General features: G+C 53.2%; 1 protein-coding gene across 2 annotated transcripts; it reads left to right on the plus strand.

Annotated features, from left to right (window-relative positions):
- Nucleotides 1-549: 549 nt before the first annotated feature.
- On the plus strand, nucleotides 550-16,828 carry mcm7 (minichromosome maintenance complex component 7). 2 transcript variants are annotated; one of them, XM_006627280.3, is made up of 15 exons: nucleotides 550-752; nucleotides 7,753-7,832; nucleotides 8,390-8,554; nucleotides 8,649-8,773; nucleotides 9,338-9,518; nucleotides 10,058-10,195; nucleotides 10,402-10,551; nucleotides 10,652-10,766; nucleotides 11,420-11,551; nucleotides 11,657-11,740; nucleotides 12,121-12,332; nucleotides 12,428-12,693; nucleotides 13,645-13,813; nucleotides 15,722-15,831; nucleotides 16,204-16,828. In XM_006627280.3, the coding sequence occupies exons 1-15, from the start codon at nucleotides 722-724 to the stop codon at nucleotides 16,409-16,411; spliced, it is 2,166 nt and encodes a 721-aa protein (XP_006627343.2). In that variant the 5' UTR covers nucleotides 550-721; the 3' UTR covers nucleotides 16,412-16,828. The 2 variants fall into 2 exon arrangements, with proteins under 2 accessions (XP_006627343.2, XP_015195785.2); XM_015340299.2 differs by lacking the exon at nucleotides 550-752 and adding an exon at nucleotides 5,499-5,948.
- The last annotated feature ends 234 nt before the right edge of the window (nucleotides 16,829-17,062 follow it).

Below are 17,062 nucleotides of genomic sequence, written 5' to 3' on the forward strand. Positions count from 1 at the left end.
GGCTTATTTATATAACAACAATGTATAATTTTTAGTGCCTTGTTTTAGTTACACGGGTGCTTTATTAACACGTAGCGGCGTTATTTACAATGTGAGAGTCCACAGACTACTCGTCCACCTGTGACAGCAGTTGTCATTAATTCACTGATTACAGGCTAAGGGGAAAAAGGTTTGGCGCCAAAAAGCCTGTTCTGTGAAGGACGAGTCCATTGGGATATTTGTACAATGGCACGGGGGTGGAAGAAATATATCTATATGAACTGTACATTTTGTGTTCCGTTCTATGTATCATATCCTAAATACTTAAAATAGAATTTACAAATATACTTTCGCTATAAGGATTTATTCCATTCTTATAATAATTTCTATCCCGTTTTTCTCTTCTTTTTTCCCCATCTTCCCCCCCACTTCCAGCTTTGTTTTTAACATTTTTCGCGCCAGAGGCGGTTCCCGATTCTCTGATTGGCTGCCAACCTAGCTTCCAAGGCTTTCGCGCCACTCGCGAACCCTGCCTACGTCACTCGATTCCCGAGCGATGATTGGCTGAGCGGGGAGCCGGACTGGCGCCAGTTTTCGCAGGGCTTTGGGAGACCGTGAGCCGTTCTGTACCGAGTGGCCCCGCGGCTGGACTCTTCGAGAAAGACACGCTATTTTCACAACGTATAATTAAACCATTTTCTTCTTGCCTGTTCCCGTGACTTCGCGTCGGGTTCCAGCAGCTATGCCTCCTAAGGACTACCAGGCGGAGAAGGGTGAGTTTCTGTGCCTTTGTGTGTAATGGGCTCGTTACTCGATAAGGCGCCGGTCCACCCGTGCACGGATCAGGCTGGTTTGAAAATATGGAGAATAAGCTCTGCTGTCAGCGTGCCCAGCGCCTGTCGGTACTTAAATAACTCGTCTGCAGGGTGCTCATTTGAAGTGTATGATGCGACACATCTCCTAGGCGCTGGGCAGTGGAGAGCGCCGATCCGCCTCGGTGTTTTACATTAAACTACAGGGCTGGGCAGCTGTGTCTGTGTCCCGTTCAGCTGTAGGACTGTGAAAATGCCAGAGGCGTTCGGGTGACCGTGCTTGACGTGACGTTAGTGAAGCAACAGCTGTTGCACGAACTCCGTGTCGTGGCCGTGGGCTCCGCAGCGGCTCCCGGCTGCGACCCGGATGGAACTCGGAGACAAAGAGTTCAGCGCGAGGCGCACATGGCCGCGGGGGGAGGGGCGACCTTTAACCCCGGCGGACGCAGCGGACGGGCCCGCTGGGTTGCGGGAAGTGCCGACGGCCGGGCCTACGCGTTATACGGATGCCGGTCGTGGGCGATGTGTCCGTTTTCGTTTCCTTCTCGCCAGTTTGCGGAGCGTTCTCGAAAGGGCGCCTGTAGGTCCTGTGATGGCTTCCTGTCCCGTCCCGTCCTGCTTGTACCCTGCACTGCTGAAGCCAGGCGGGACAGCACGTTCAGAGAGATGGGCTTTGTACAGGATGGGCCGCTGGCTGTGCAGTGTGCGCTCCAGGCAGCTGTGCTTCCTATTCCGGAGACTAGGAAGACAGAGACTCTTGCATCTTGAACAGGAAGTTTCAGTTCCTGCCTTCAGCATAGCTACAGCACAGCTCCTTGCCCAGCTGGTCGGTCTGTTTCAGATGCTGAAGGCGTGGCACAGGAACTTGCTGATTACAGCTCCGGTGTCCCAGGTTCGATTCTGGTTTGTTGGGGCCTGTCTGTGTGGACTTTGCATGTTCTGTTTAGGTTCTTGAGTGTTGGCCAGGTGCTTCAGTTTCCTTCCAGCTCCCACAGAGATCTGAGCTGTTTCACTAGATCATCTGAACCATCCCAGGGGGAGATGCCAGAGGCAGTTCGTGCTGGGGACTCCAGTACTGGCTGCAAGACTACAGAGACACAGATCTAGTTCCAGGAGGCTTTCTGATCCGAATCAGTTGGTGATGATGGATCAGATGAGCCAAAATGTCTGTTTTTACTGCCATTCCACCCATGTGAAGAAATGGGAACCAGCTTCTCCACCTGGTGCTGGGGCAAACCCCGGAGTCTGGGTGCAGCAGGTGTCTGGTCACCCTTGTGTATGGCCATGCCTGTGTTCAGAGTTGCAGCGGGGAGGCAAAGGGCAGAGTTCATATGTGAAAGGTCACAGCGTTTGGGGTGCTGCTCAGGGCCTGCTGATCGCTGGCTCGTCAGTGCCCAGTGAGGGAGAAGGTTCTGTGGCGCTGGCTCCTGGACCTTGAGCTAGCGAGGCAGCACCAATGCCGATTTGCTGGCAGAGTGGCTTTCCAGGACAGGCTTGGAGGAATTTAGATTTCGGGATTGGGAGCATTTAAGGACGGGGCTGGCTTTGGAACTCTCTGACCTGTCACCTATCATAGGCTGTGCTGTGTGTGAGCTGATAGTACTGATGTCAATGTAATGAATGAGGACCTGTTGGAAACGCCCCCCTGTCAGATCATGGGCCAACCCAGTCAGGCTCCGCTAGTGTTCTGTCCCGGGTTCAAACCAGCAACATCCAGGCCACAGGCCTCATCCTGTGTTTCAAGGATCCTGCTTGTTGTTTAAAAGTAATTTAACTGCTGATCTGCTCGACTCCTGCCTCAGACCAAAGGAACTGTGCAGGACGACTGAACTGTTTCAGTTGCATTACTATGCAGGGCCCTGCTCAGCCTGCTGTGGCTACTCTGCTATAGAGAGCAGAGAGCTGCGACTCTTGTTTTCGGGTGTGGGGTGTGAGACTGGGGGACAGCTGTGGGCCTGGCCTGCAAACTCATTTCGGAACGGCTCTCAGCTACAGGTGTGAACTCATTCTTGATTTGATTGTAACATTGAGCATCTCCCAGCTAAAGAGATCTGTCAGACCCGAAGGGCTCTGGACCCCTAGGCCTGCAGGAGGTACCACTGACTTAGGAGGACCCTTTAATCAGAAGAGGTAGCATACTGGGGTACCTCAAGAACAAATATTGATGCTCTGAGAAACTGAGGGTAAATGTGTTTAAAGTCAGATGTGCCCAAAAAGTATCCAAATATTTCACAAAAGGTTTGATGCATTTTTAACCTACTTTTATTTGTAGTAGAATAACAACACTTATTCTTGCACATCACTGTTGTTGATAAGATCTTTCTCTTTTTTTTCTCAGGACACGTAGTCTCGGACCCTCTCTGGTCCAGTGAGCTCAGTACATGTTTACCCAACCCAGATGAACTACAAAGTAGCTTGTATTTCATCTGAATGTATTTGCATTAACATTATTTTCACAAACTAGATCAGTCCCTTTCACATATTTACACCCAATGACGGCACCACTGAACACCACAAGCTGAGAAATCATTACTGAATCTAGATTTCATCATATGTGAAGCGAAATGGAACAGGAGATTGTGAAATTGGTCATCTTGGGAGTTCCCTTCTTCCAGATGGAAAGATTGTTTTTATAAAAGAAATCCCAGAGGGCATGTATATTGACAGTTCAGTTAATGAGGTTGTAGTCCGTTAGTGAAGTACAGTAGCCTTTTCTGGGTACAGAGCAGCAAAACATGAGTAAAATATTTAAAAAAACATTTAACTATACTGAATTACCTCAGATCTCTTCTCTTAGTTGATTAGATATTAAATAAAAAAGGACATTATTTTACAATATGTACATCTCACCAAAGTGCACATTGTTTATGGAAAAGTAAGAAAATAAGTTACATGACAATTCTTAAATTCTTATTCAGGACACCTCAAGTCAAGGTTGTTGGCTGAAGCTGTATGGGATTATTGAAAGTCATAAAACAGGACATCATTTTCTTTCAGTGGGTAGCTGCGTCAGCATGCGTAGGCTGCAAAGGAACAAGTAATAGGTTTATTCCATGCTGAAAAAAAGAAGAAAGAGAACACAACGTTTCGGCCGAAACGTTCTGTTCTCTTTCTTCTTTTTTTCGGCATGGAATAAACCTATTACTTGTTCCTTTGCATCATTTCCTTTACTCTAGGATACATTTGCATGAATAGCTGAAAACTGTGTACATTATTGAACCTTGCAAACGATCATTATGCGTTCCTCCTATTGCTATATCCAGTTTTTGTAAAAGCTAAACGGCAGAATTCTTTCCCAAGCCTGCGTACAGCGAACACAAGAGCTCCGTGTGTTTTCCTTGTTGAGAGAGTTTGTTCGCTTCACTTCATTGTGTCGCACTCGGCTCCGGTTTCCACTCTCCTGCTTTCGGTTTCTGCGCGACTGAGCCCTCTCCCGTCTCCAGCCGCTTGGCTCGACTCGTCTTGCCTGCCTGACGGACCTGAGAGACCGAGCGAATCGACCTTCCGAACCATCTACACGGGTACATCTGCGGGTGGGGGGGGGGTGCCGCCCTGCGCCTTGCTGGGGTTCGGGACAGGTGACGGGGTGGAGGCAGGCTTCTCCAGGCCCTGCCCAGGCTGAAGGCTGCCTCCTCACTACGGCTCTCCGCTTCACTGGCAGCTGCAGCTGGGTAGACTGGGAGACCCCAGCACAGGTACTCTGTGACCCCTCTTCCAGTTGTTTCAGGTGATTAGACCAAGTTTTCAGCTCGGAGCTTTGTAATGTCCCTGCCTTGAGAGCGAGCATTCCTGGTGCTGGAGGCAGGTCTAATGTCTGAGTCTAACACCAGCGCATGTGCTGGACTGTACTCTGGGGGCTCCCTGGTCCTGGGGTCCCCCAAACCTGCAGCTGAGCTCCTTCCCCGACCCCCGGCCCACACTGGGCTCCTTCTCGGAGGCTGGAGATTTTAACCGCATTAACTTTGTTAATGGCTGGATGGCGCCTTACTGCATTTAGGAAACTTACTACGTTTAGGAATGAACCAGAAAGAAATCAAATTAAACTTTTGTTGAGTCTATTCGTTATGGGTCTCAGTTATTTAATTTAGAGTTAGGGTTAATTGGAGCTCTTGGATTTGTGCTTTATCGTCTTGGAGACCGCCTTTCAACAACCGAGTTTCTTACGCAACCTGAACGAGACTTTCGATTAGGAAGCGGAGAGATTCTGGAGACGGGTGGAGTGGGCAGGTGTGTCGTGCTCCAGCTGCCTCTCTGCAGCGGCGGGGTCGCGTCTCGGCCGCTGCTTTTGTTTCCTGGTGGAGAACCGCGCCAGGCGCGCGCGACCCCTGCTACGCGACCCCACCTCCAGGAGTCTGGCGTGCGCGCGCGCGCGCGACGCTCGAGAGCAGCTGCGCCTCTGACGTCACGCGTCGGGCTCTTTGGCGGGTGATGACGCGCTCGCTGTCGTGAAAGGCTCAGCACGCAGAGCGGCCACATCCGCCCGGAGTGGAGCAGGGGTTTGTAGTGCAGTGTGCGTGCGCGTAAGGGTGTGATTCTCCTGCGAACTTGATTTTTCTTTCCCGGATTACGTGGCGCGAAGGGTCGGGGTGAGGCGAGGGAGGCCTGAGACGCGGGGGTGGTGGTCGTGGTTGGTGTGATGTTTTCTTGGATGAAACGGGGAGCGGGCACTATTTGACGCGCGGAGGGATCGCGGAAGCCCCGCAGGGGGTGGCGAGGCCGAGCAGCCATGTGCTTCTTTGTTTACAAAAGCAGGAGTGAGGAGACGGCGGCGCGGCGTGGGGAGCAGCGCCGGGAAGGAGCCCCGAGTCGCGGCGAGAGCTCGGTGCCACGGGGCCGCCCTTGTCCCCGGCCGGCCGGCCGGCTGGGCGGGCGGAGGAAGCGCGGCGAGGGAGGTGCCGGGCAGCCGAGCTCCGTGCGGCGGCCGTGGGGTGGTTTGCGAGTTCGGCGACCGCGCTCCTGATGAAGCTGCAATGTCTGAGGTCCGCGTGTGTGTTTGTCCCGGTGTTGGTGGGCTCTCTTCCCTCCCCGATCCGAGTTCAGGCTCAGTTTTAAAGACGGAAGAACGGCCGTGGATTGGAGTTCGTGGGCGCCATGTGCGGCACTGTTTACTAGTGGACATCGACTCCCTCTCCAACAAAGAGATCAGCGCGGACACGGGTGGGGAGGTCCTCGCTGTCCCTGCGTGTGGGTGTTTTTTTTTGTTCCGCGGGCGAGCTCTGTTGAAAGCTGCCGTTGCGGGATTGTCTTTGTGAGTCTAGTTGGGCTGTTTTAAAACCGAAAGTGAAATGAACGGGTGAAAGCTGCGCGTGGGTGGCTTCTCGTGGTAAATTTCCATTGGTAGTGATGGTGGGGGTCTTCTGGAGACGCGCAGTGGAGCTTTAAGATTGTGAGGGTGTGTATCCGAGGCTTCGCTGAATTATTTCGTCCGGGGGATAATCTGAGACTCGACATTTTTTGACAGGCGGGCTGTGTTGTTGACATTTTAATTATGAATAAATACTGTTTAAACTAGTGTTTATGTTGCCTGCTCAATGCACGGCGCCGTTCAAGTTTGTACTACTCTAGAGTAGTTAACAGGCAGTCTTGTAACTTTTCTGTGGACTTGTTCATATGGAAACCTGCCTATGTAGATCTTATTTTCAGAAACACTTGTGCCGCGAACGCGTTGTATTTTAGTGGACATTGTAATTTGTCCACGCAGAAAACTTAAATCCAGGTCTGTGATATTAAAAAGATGTGTGACTCCACTGCATGTAGGGGATCATTTTCCGGGGCGCGCAGAGGAGCAGTCTCTTGAGTTTGTGAACTGAAGGTCCGTGATTTCGGTTCAGTGGGAGCTGGGAGCAGCGGTAGCGCTGTAGAGTGGAGTGTCACGGGGGAGGGGGAGGGGAGGTCACGTGCTCTTGGTTTTGTTTACAGCTGGAGCGGTGCGCGGATTGGCTGTCACTCAAGGCCGACTGCGCCAGCACGAGCCGCTTCCACGCGTGTACCCTGTGGCTCCTCTGCGCGGTTTTCCGATGTTGCGTTGTCAGCATGCGTTTCGCCGCCGCCGCTACTCTGTGTCGTGTGCGATAGCGGTTGTGTTTTGTGAGTTGAGAGCTGTGCTTTCGGCAGCACTGCTGTGATGAGTTTGCCTGTCTAGGCTGTCCAACTGCCCAGCATGGTGTCATGATTTAGGGAGGCCTATGTGGTTAGCATGGGCGTCCTCGAGCTGTGAATGCTGGACCCTCTCTGGAGCCAGCAGGGTTGGAATGTCAGAAAGCGATGGCACGTGAGCTCTGCCAGCCCGATCGGACAGTTCTGGGGGGCTCCTGTGCGTGGAGCCAGCGAGTGTCTGCAGTGTGGGGTGGAGAAGCCTGGCCTGCTGTGGGCTGGTCCCGTCGCCTGACACCAGATTAGTGGTCTTCAAGATTAAAGGCTTAGAAAGCTGTCCGGGGCCCTGCTGGAGGAGAGGCCGCTGGCGGCGGGGGGAGCTGGGCCTGTTCACAAGGCCTGGTCCTCTGCGTCCCTGTGGAGGACCTGTTGATCCAATAGAGGCGTTCAGAGCTGTGCCGCACGGGTGTATAGTGATGCCAGAACATGTTCGTGTGCCCCAGCTGTGTGGTGTGGCTTCAGTGTCTCTCCTTCGCACTGACCCCACTCTCTCTGTCTGCTTCTTTAACCTCTGCAGCAGTGCTGGAAAATCCCTTTTGGCTGGGACACAGGGTAACACTCTTCCAAAATTGCCCCCAAGAGTTCAGATCTGCCCCTGCCTCTAACCCACAGTTAGTTTTCCAGCCCTGAAGTCCTGCCTCTGGTGAGACAGGGTTTTCAGAAAGTACTGTGAACTTCGAATTTGAGTTGTGATGCTGTCGTGCAAGGCCTGAGGCCACGCCTGCTGCTTTCTGTTTTCAGTCCTGCCAGACAAGTGTCATGATTGCATTTAAATGCATTTTAAAGGTTGTGTCTTGTCTTCCTCCAGAGAAGTGCAGGAAGTTCCTGCAGGAGTTCTACACTGAGGATGACGCTGGGAAGAAGGTCTTCAAGTACGGCGTTCAGCTGGTGAGGGCTCGGGGCGTGGGGATGGATGTGGCCGTCCACGGCATGCTGTACAGCTAATCAGGATTAGCTGTTGGAGCGCGTGAACTGTGTCCTGTCTGCTTAGTCTGGGGCTCCCCCTACCTGCACTGGCAGCCCTGTGTCCCATCTGCTTAGGTTGGGGTTCCCCCTACTTGCACTGGAGCGTTGCCTGAGTGGAGTTGTCTCCTGTGACCTTTACGTGCTCTGCTTTGGTCATCAGAAATGTGTTTAAATTTGACAGCCGTGAGATCCACATCTTATTTACCTGGAGTTGGGGAGGAGGCAGTCCAGGGCCCCCCAGAGGCTTCCTTTCCCCAACTGGGGTTTTTTTCTCCTCTCCCCTTTGCCCATATGATCTGCAGAACTTGTTGAGTACAATTGAACTGCAGTTGAACAGTTTTTCTAATGGAGGAAGCAGCAGTGCGTTACTTCCCCTTGATCTGGAAGCATGTTCGGTGCTTGCTGTGTGGCGTGTGTTTGGAGCAGTCCTGCCTGTGCGTGCCTCAGTGCCCCCTGTCCTTTTCTCCCTCCCTCTCCAGGTGTCGGTGGCTCACAGGGAGCAGGTGTCCCTGGTGATCGACCTGGACGATGTCGGGGAGGAGGACCCTGAGCTGGTGGAGAGCGTGTGCGAGAACACGCGCCGCTACGCCGGCCTGTTTGCCGACGCCGTGCACGAGCTGTTGCCCGAGTACCGGGAGAGAGAGGTAAGGTCCTGTGTCTGCCCTCAGTGAGATGTGTGTGCGGGATGGGGGAGATGGCCTGAGTGGCCTAGTGAGCTGACCGCCCCTCTCTCTACAGCATGTGGCCAAGGACTCCTTGGACGTCTACATCGAGCACCGGCTGCTCATGGAGCAGAGAGGTCGTGACCCCAGCGACACCCGGGACTCCCGGAACCAGTACCCGCCTGAGCTGATGAGAAGATTGTAAGTCTCTGTCCTCCCGTTCTCCCCCGTAGTGCTCTGTAGTGCGCCCCCAACCTCTCTCCCCCTCTCAACGAGGAAGCCTCTTGCCTCTCGTCTCTCTCAAAGTCAAAGCGCTTTACTGGCACGACTGATGAGGGAGTGTTGCCAAGGCAGAAAATTAACAGGTTATTTGACACATACAGACATCACATTATTAAAAGCATTTTGAGAGGTTGATTCTTCCTGAGGCTATTACAGGAGATCACACACTGACTGCAGCTCTTCTGGGTTTCCATTTGAAGCTGATCTGATTGGGGAAGTGAGAGAGTTCTGGTATTAGATTGTGTTTAGGGAAGAATGTTTCTATGTTCTCTCTGTGTTTGCATGGGTTTCCCCCCACTGTCTAAGGACATGCTGGTTACAATAGGCTCCTGTACAGGTGACCTTGGTGTGAGTGTGTGTCTGTGTGTGCCTGTGTGTGCCCTGTTCTGCACTGGCCTCCCATCCAGGGTATACACTGCCTTCCACCTATAGCTTGCCTGGATTGCTCCAGCTCCTCCACGTCTCTTTCTGTCCCTCCCTCAGCGAGGTGTACTTCAAGCCCCCCAGCACGATGAAACCAAGAGGGGTGCGCGATGTGAAGGCCGACAGTATCGGGAAGCTGGTGACGGTGCGCGGGATAGTGACCCGGACGACGGAGGTCAAGCCCATGATGGTGGTCGCCACCTACACCTGTGACCAGTGTGGCGCAGAGACGTACCAACCGGTGAGACTGGAGAGGGGAGTGGGGGAGCATACCACTGTGGTGCTGGGGGGGGGATCTGTTAATCAGTCCATTTAGGACTGAAACTAGGAGGTTGTTTTCAATCGAGATAGGAGAGTTTAGTTTGACTTGCCCACAACGTGCCCGCTGGCTTTAGAGTGTTGAGAATGACAAAATGAGCGTGAGCGGCCATGTGGTTTTGACAGGTTGTGGCGTTTCTGCTGCATAGAGGAGGGTTTCAGCATCACAGCGCAGGTTTTACAGAGCCAGGTCTTTCCGCTAAATCACTCGTGCAGAAGCAGTACACCACAGCCAGGCGGCAAGTCCTCCAGTTTCTCACATATGTGATGCAATGAATGTTTCTGCATGATAGTGCAGAAGCAAATAAGCTTCACCAAAACACTTCTAATTGTTTAGTCTGAGGACTGCATGAGTTTTCCTTGGTTTGGTCAACGCTGAGGGATTCTGTGCTGGACGCTGGACACCGATGTGTCCCCGTTAACTCGGAGAGTAATGATTTGCGTGTCCGTTTTCTCTCTCAGATCCAGTCCTCCTCCTTCATGCCGATCATCATGTGCCCCAGTCAGGACTGTGTCACCAACAAGTCAGGAGGGCGGCTTTACCTACAGACTCGTGGGTCAAAGTTCATCAAGTTCCAGGAGCTCAGGATTCAGGAGCATGTGAGTTGTTCACAGTTCACAAAAGATACCTCTGCCACCGTGGAGTTTTGGTGCAATACAGTAGCCTGACTCTTTAAGTGCAGCGTTAATGTACTGTAGTGTTTAGTGTGTCTATATTAACCTCTCTCTCTCTCTCAGTACAGTGTTAATGTACTGGAGTGTCCAGTCAGTCAGTGTGTCTGTATTAACCCCTCTCTTGCCAACAGAGTGACCAGGTGCCGGTGGGGAACATCCCGCGCAGCATGACGGTGTTTGTGCGCGGTGAGAACACTCGGCTGGCCCAGCCTGGGGACCATGTGGCCATCTCTGGCATCTTCCTGCCCCAGCTGAAGAGCGGCTTCAGGCAGGCCGTGCAGGTCAGTTCCACAGGCTGGGTCCCTCTCGTGTGGTGCAGCAGCTGCTGTCTCCCCGCAAAACCTTAACTGCCGTGACTGAAGGCCCCTCCCTGTCTCTCAGGGCCTGCTGTCAGAGACGTACCTGGAGGCCCACAGGATCATCATGATGAACAAGACTGAGGACGACGAGCTGGGCACTGAGGAGCTGAGCGAGGAGGAGCTGCGACAGATCACAGGTGCAGTAGGGGTCCATACTTTTAATTTCTGCAGTGCTGTATTGTCCTGGTTTCTGTGCAGTTTGTCCCCATACTAGCATGGTTAACATACCTCTTTGCCAGGCTTTGAGCATCTCAGTGCCGGAATGGTTCTCAGTGCTCTCCCCTGTTCCCTGAGCTACTCGTGAAGGGTGCTTTCCAAAATGGGATTCAGAGCTCATGTGCCGGTAGACATCGGGGTCCCAGAGGACGGGGTCCAGTGTGTGGTGGAGGGAAAATTATATATAATCAAGTTTATTAAGCCTTTAAAAGAGGCTTCATGATGCACTTTACAGAACAACAACAAAAAAATACACAAGATATGTACAAGAAAATGCACAATGGTAGAGGGGGGTACTGAATACGGTAGGGGTAAATAACAGAACCTGTTAAGTAAAGGTTTTGTATCTAGTTATGAAGGAGTGTAGGGAAGGTGACTCTGATTTCCTTAGGGATAGAATTCCAGAGCTTTGGGGCATCACAGCAGAAGGCCCTGTCACCCATAGGGGCCTGGGGGACAGACAGCAGACCAGTTTTAGAAAAGCGACATGGAAAGTAGGATGGTAGTAACTCGGGCGAAGCCATGCAGAGCCTTGTATGCGATTTGCTGACCAGGACTTGTCCCTCCCTTCCAGAGGAGGATTTCTACGAGAAGCTGGCCGCCTCCATCGCCCCTGAGATCTACGGCCACGAAGATGTCAAGAAGGCCCTGCTGCTGCTGCTGGTGGGCGGGGTGGAGCAGGCGCCCCGCGGCATGAAGATCAGGGGTGAGCTGGGGGGGCAAAGGCGCTGTATTTGTGACACGTACTTAGTGGAAGACTGTGGGGGAGACTGAGGGATTCTGTGTAACAGTGTGTGTCCTCCATCCTCAGGGACCATTAACATCTGCCTGATGGGCGATCCCGGAGTGGCCAAGTCCCAGCTGCTGTCCTACATTGACCGGCTGGCCCCGCGCAGTGAGTATAGACCGGCCACCCTGTGAACCCCACACTCCCAATTCTCTCTCCTTCAGCCCTCGCTCAAGCTCCTGCTATTAGAATCATTACAGATGTGTAGAACCAAAGCTTATATCTAAAGCTGCTAAGGTTCTAGACGTTGACAGTGCCGGGCATTTTACTGAAGCCGTCAAGGAGCTCCTTGCTCAAGGGTACAGCAGCTGTGCCTCGCCCAGGATTTGAACCCCGCAGCACCCTATAGCTGGAAGTTCAGGTCCTTAGCAGCTGCTCCACACTAATGTTTGGGGGTGTTAAGTTCTCTGTCCTGACCCCCCACCCCTTTTACATTCCTCGTTCTTCCCCAAACTCACCCTCCAGTCTCTCTCCCCTCTCTGCCCCAGGTCAGTACACCACAGGTCGCGGCTCCTCCGGGGTGGGGCTGACGGCGGCAGTGATGCGGGACCCGCTGACAGGCGAGCTGACCCTGGAGGGCGGGGCGCTGGTGCTGGCGGACCAGGGCGTGTGCTGCATCGATGAGTTCGACAAAATGATGGACGCCGACCGCACCGCCATCCACGAGGTGATGGAGCAGCAGACCATCTCCATCGCCAAGGTGCGTGTCACTCACCTGCCCCTGGGGCACTGCCCTGCCCCCACCGGTCTCTCCCGCCTGCCCGCTGGCTGAGCTGCCTCTTCTCTTCGTGCCAGGCGGGCATTATGACCTCCCTGAACGCGCGCTGCTCCATCCTGGCGGCAGCAAACCCCGCGTACGGCCGCTACAACCCCCGCAAGACGGTGGAGCAGAACATCCAGCTGCCGGCGGCCCTGCTGTCGCGCTTCGACCTGCTGTGGCTGATCCAGGACCGGCCCGACCGCGAGGGCGACCTGCGGCTGGCCCAGCACATCACCTACGTGCACCAGCACTGCCGCCAGCCCCCCTCCCACTTCACCCCCATCGAAATGAAGCTCATGAGGTGAGGCTGGGGGAGCGGGGCAGAACCTGTTGGGGCACGGCGCACCGAAGCCGGATTCACTCGCACACAGCTTTCCAGGCCAGCGGCCTCGGTTTCCTTACAGAGCCACCCAAGGAACATGACCTGTGCTGCTTGCGGTCCTGGCCAGGGCCACAGATGTAGCGGGGAAGCAGCAGTAACTTGATAGACTTCAAAGAACAGTACAAATGAATGATTTGTACAATGAAGTACAGTTTCACGTTCATCAGCACTCTCGTGGTTATTATTGCCTGGAGCGACAGATTAAGTGTTCATTTTTGCAGCTACAATTATGGTAACGAGGTCCTGAATTGTTGAGAAAGAATAGTTGTAAAACAAACAGGAAGCACAAAATTCTATAGCTACAGTCCTGGTTATATAATGATTGTAAGGTATAAGGATAAACTACTGCAAGGAATCGGTCCACCTGAGCAAACAAGATCGTAATAATGTTGACACCCAATAATGTAGAAGCTATGTAATAGGTGCCGTTTCCTGAATGAATAGCCCTCAGGCGCATCAAGCAGTCTGATGTAGTAACTGTGGATTTGGGGTTAGTGTCGTTATCTGACCATTGACAAAGCACAACTATTTTTTAGGGTGGAAGTTAAGTAAGCGAAAGTGTTCAAAAATCCTTTTGCCCAAAACTGAGGGGGCGGGGCAGTTCAGCTGAGGGGGCGACGTCCCGTGGTGCCGGGTCTGGTGTAGCAGTTAGTGCCAATAACGTTTCTTGGGGAAATGAGATGAGTCTTGTGTTCAGCTCTGCTCCCTTAGGGGGGCAGGACCAGGTGTTGGGTCAGCAGGTCTCCAGTGTTAACTCCTGGGCATCAGGTCTCTCTACCAGTCGCCTATGGAGTGGTGGTAGGGGCAGAAGGTCCTCAGTGTGGACTCCAGAGTGTCAGCTCTCTCTTGCTCTCTCTCTCTCTCTGCTAGGCGCTACATCGCCCTGTGTAAGAAGAAGCAGCCTGTGGTGCCCGAGGCGCTGGCAGACTACATCACGGCCGCCTACGTGGAGATGAGGAAGGAGGCGCGCACCAACAAGGACATGACCTTCACCTCTGCCCGCACACTGCTGTCCATCCTCCGCCTGTCCACTGCACTGGTAAGACGTGCCTCTGTGCCGGTCAGACCATGCAGCCCAAGCACAGGTCTGGTGCACTGAAGCTTGTCGGTGAGGTCCAAGTATCTACAGCAGCCGAGCGCTGGCCTGAGGGGTCCTCGCTGTGCTAAAGTGCTTACAGTGCAGGTAGTTCCTCTGTTCAGCCTACCGCAGTGTGAGCACTTCTTGCACAGCAGGGCCAAGACGCAGGTTCGCGCGGCAGCCTTCAGAGGAGAACGGCCCCTGGGTGCCCAAAGTGCTGTTTGTGCAGGTAGCTAACCTTAGAGCCTACTGCAAAACCAGCACTTCCCGACACACAGAGGCACTGCACTTCTCCTGAGAAGCCACTGGTGGGCGCCAGACGACACAAAACAAGCTGTTCACACAAGGGTGAGGAGAAGCTCTGCTTAAGCCTCAGAGTTACTTGATCAAATGAGAGCTGCTGCTTAGGACTTGATGCACTTTTTCTAAGAAGATGGCTAATTTGTGTTAATATAATTCCCGTTTATTAAGGGGAACAGGTTGTCTTGCCTGGGGCGAACTGGCACTCCCTGTTAGGTGCTGTGTCTCCCTGTGTGCTGTGCGTCCTCCCTGTCCTCGACCCGCGTGCTGCCTGGACTCTGCTGCAGGCTCTCCCTCTCTCTCTTGCCCTGCGGGTCCCAGTCAGCTTTGCAGGGTTGCAGTCAGCCTGTGCCTGTCAGTGCCGCTGTGCAAACCCATGCAAAACTGACTGTGGCTGGTGCCGCCTCCTCTCGCCTGCTGCCAGGCTGTGGTCAGACGCCGGCCGCCGTCCAGTGCTGCTTCTGAGACGCCAAGAAGCCGTCCTTGAAGAAATTCGTACCCCAGCAGGACTGCTCTTGCAGGTGGGCAGGTCCTTCTGTCCTGGTGCAGGCAGTAGAGTTTATATGGCTGCAGAACGCACTTGCTCACTGCGCATGTGTGCCGTGTTCACTTGTTAAATAGCGAGCAGATAGGCTTGTTGATTGAGTTGATCTGTTCCTTGGGATGTCCTGGCACTGAGTGATAGTGATGATCCATGTAAACACGTTCCTGCCCGAGTAAAAATTATCATCTGTTTCCTGTTAAAATAATGTCTGAGAGAGAAATATTCCAAAGGGTGAGATGCTTTGCATTCAAGTCCTGGAAGTTATTTTTGTGAGGCCGGGTCACACCCTGCATCTGCAGAGTTGTTTGGGCTGCAGCAAAAGCAGGAATTCCAGCCTCCTGTGCTCACAGAGAGAAGGGAGTGGAGGTTAATACACAGATCACTCCTGCTTTGCCCTTGACCTGATGGAAGGCTGGCCACCTGTGGGGAAGTTGGGGGGGGGGCATTACATTGTCGCACTTGCTGGTTTGCACAGTGGAAACATGATGTGGGGAGCAATTCCATCTTTGCAGCAGGTGAACAGGCCTCCTGAGGTCCTTTCAGCCAATGGCATAGGTAGTAGATATTGGCTGATGGTAGTTCAGCCAATCTGGGACTAGCCAGTGTTGAGAGGCGGAGACTTGGGCAATTGCCGGCAATCCCAGAGGGCATTGCACTTGTCTCGGTCTGACAGTGCTGGCACTGCGCGGCAGTGGCTGAGCATGAGGAGGGCCACAGAGGTCCCACTGCGCTCTGCTTTGGAGGGATTTTTCAAATTTCAGAAACAGTGTTTTGTATCAAGGAAGTGTCCTCTCTCTGCAATGCTGGACTTGAGAAGGAAAAGTATTCATCAGCTGTTGGTGAGCTGCTCTTCCAAATGGGAGAAAACTCAGGGGGAAATCTAGGTTTATTGCTAGAGGTGGTGGAAATGCTGCAGTTTCCTGTGCCTGGCTATAATGCTGCCTGTACTGAGATGGGTAACAAGAGGGAGAGCAGTGCTCCAACACCCTGCTGACCTCTGCTCTGTCCCGCCCCCTGGCCCTCAGGCTCGCCTGCGATTGGTGGACACCGTGGAGAAGGAGGATGTGAACGAGGCCATGCGTCTGATGGAGATGTCCAAGGACTCGCTGCAAGCAGAGAAGAACCAGAGCACAAGGTAACTCAGCTCCGCTCTGCAACGCTGTCGTACGAACAGCGCAGGGGTACTCCAGGCAGGTTAACTGGGTATGTTCAGTCAGAAGCTGCAGATCACATTCATCTGGACTAGTGAGGCCTTTTACTGGGACAGTCAAGTAGTTTAGAGTAGTTCAGAAAACAAGAGGGATGTGTAGTTCTCCTAGAACCAAGATTGTGACTAAAGTCTGTAGCTCATATCAGCTTTGTATTGTAGTGTCTTGTATTAACTCTCAGTGCAGTGTTAATGTACTGTAATGTCCAGTGTGTCTGTATTAACCCCTCTCTCTCTCAGTGCAGTGGTAATGGACTGTAGTGTTCAGTGTGTCTGTATTAACCCCTCTCTCTCCCTCAGAGCCCAGCGGCCGGCGGACGTGATCTTCGCTGCGCTCAGAGAGATGGTCCCGGAGAAGGGGGTGCGCAGCGTGCGGTTTGCGGATGCCCTGCAGCGCTGCGTGTCGAAGGGCTTCACTCCTGTGCAGTTCGAGTCTGCGCTGGAGGAGTACGAGGAGCTCAATGTGTGGCAGGTCAACCAGGCTCGCACCCGCATCACCTTTGTGTAGACTCCTGCAAGCTGGCCAGCGCCTTAGAGTGGAGGACTTTCTTCGCGGCTCTGCCAGAACTGTCTTCACAGATCACGGCCCCACCAGGCCTGTAGCTGACCGGTGCTTCACACCGGCCACTGCAGCTCAGACTGTGAGAGGCCAGACTTGTACATACGTGTTAATCGGTCTTTGTTAGGCATGTTTTTCTTGTGTAAATGGAACTTTGGCTTCTTTGAGAAGGTGTCTTTACTATAACCTCTGCAGCATGTTTTTAATATTTAGGTAAAAGATCAGATTCTCTCCTGAGCGCCCCCTGCTGCCAGGCTGTGACAACGTTCCTGCCCAGCAGTTCCAGGGGCAGGTGTTTCTCCCTGTACTTTGTTTAAATGCTCCCCTTCCTGCTTTACACTTTTCAATAAAGGCCAGTTTATTTTTCCTTTTCTTCTGACATTGTTGTGCGATCGGGTAATGAGCTTTGCCTTCTTGTTGTCTTCATCCTCTGTCAGTCTTGTTCTGCCGAAGCTCAAGTCGGCCTGCTCAGAGCAGACCTGCAGGTGCTGCGTTGGGCTGCGCAGTGATGGGCAGCTGTTCTTTGTCACCCCCATGACCCAGCGAGAGAGAACTGTCGTCGGCCTTCCCAGTCCTCATTCCTGCTGCCAATCATTCCAG

Source organism: Lepisosteus oculatus, chromosome 3 (assembly GCF_040954835.1).
Source record: "Lepisosteus oculatus isolate fLepOcu1 chromosome 3, fLepOcu1.hap2, whole genome shotgun sequence".
NCBI classification, from domain to species: Eukaryota; Metazoa; Chordata; class Actinopteri; order Semionotiformes; family Lepisosteidae; genus Lepisosteus; species Lepisosteus oculatus.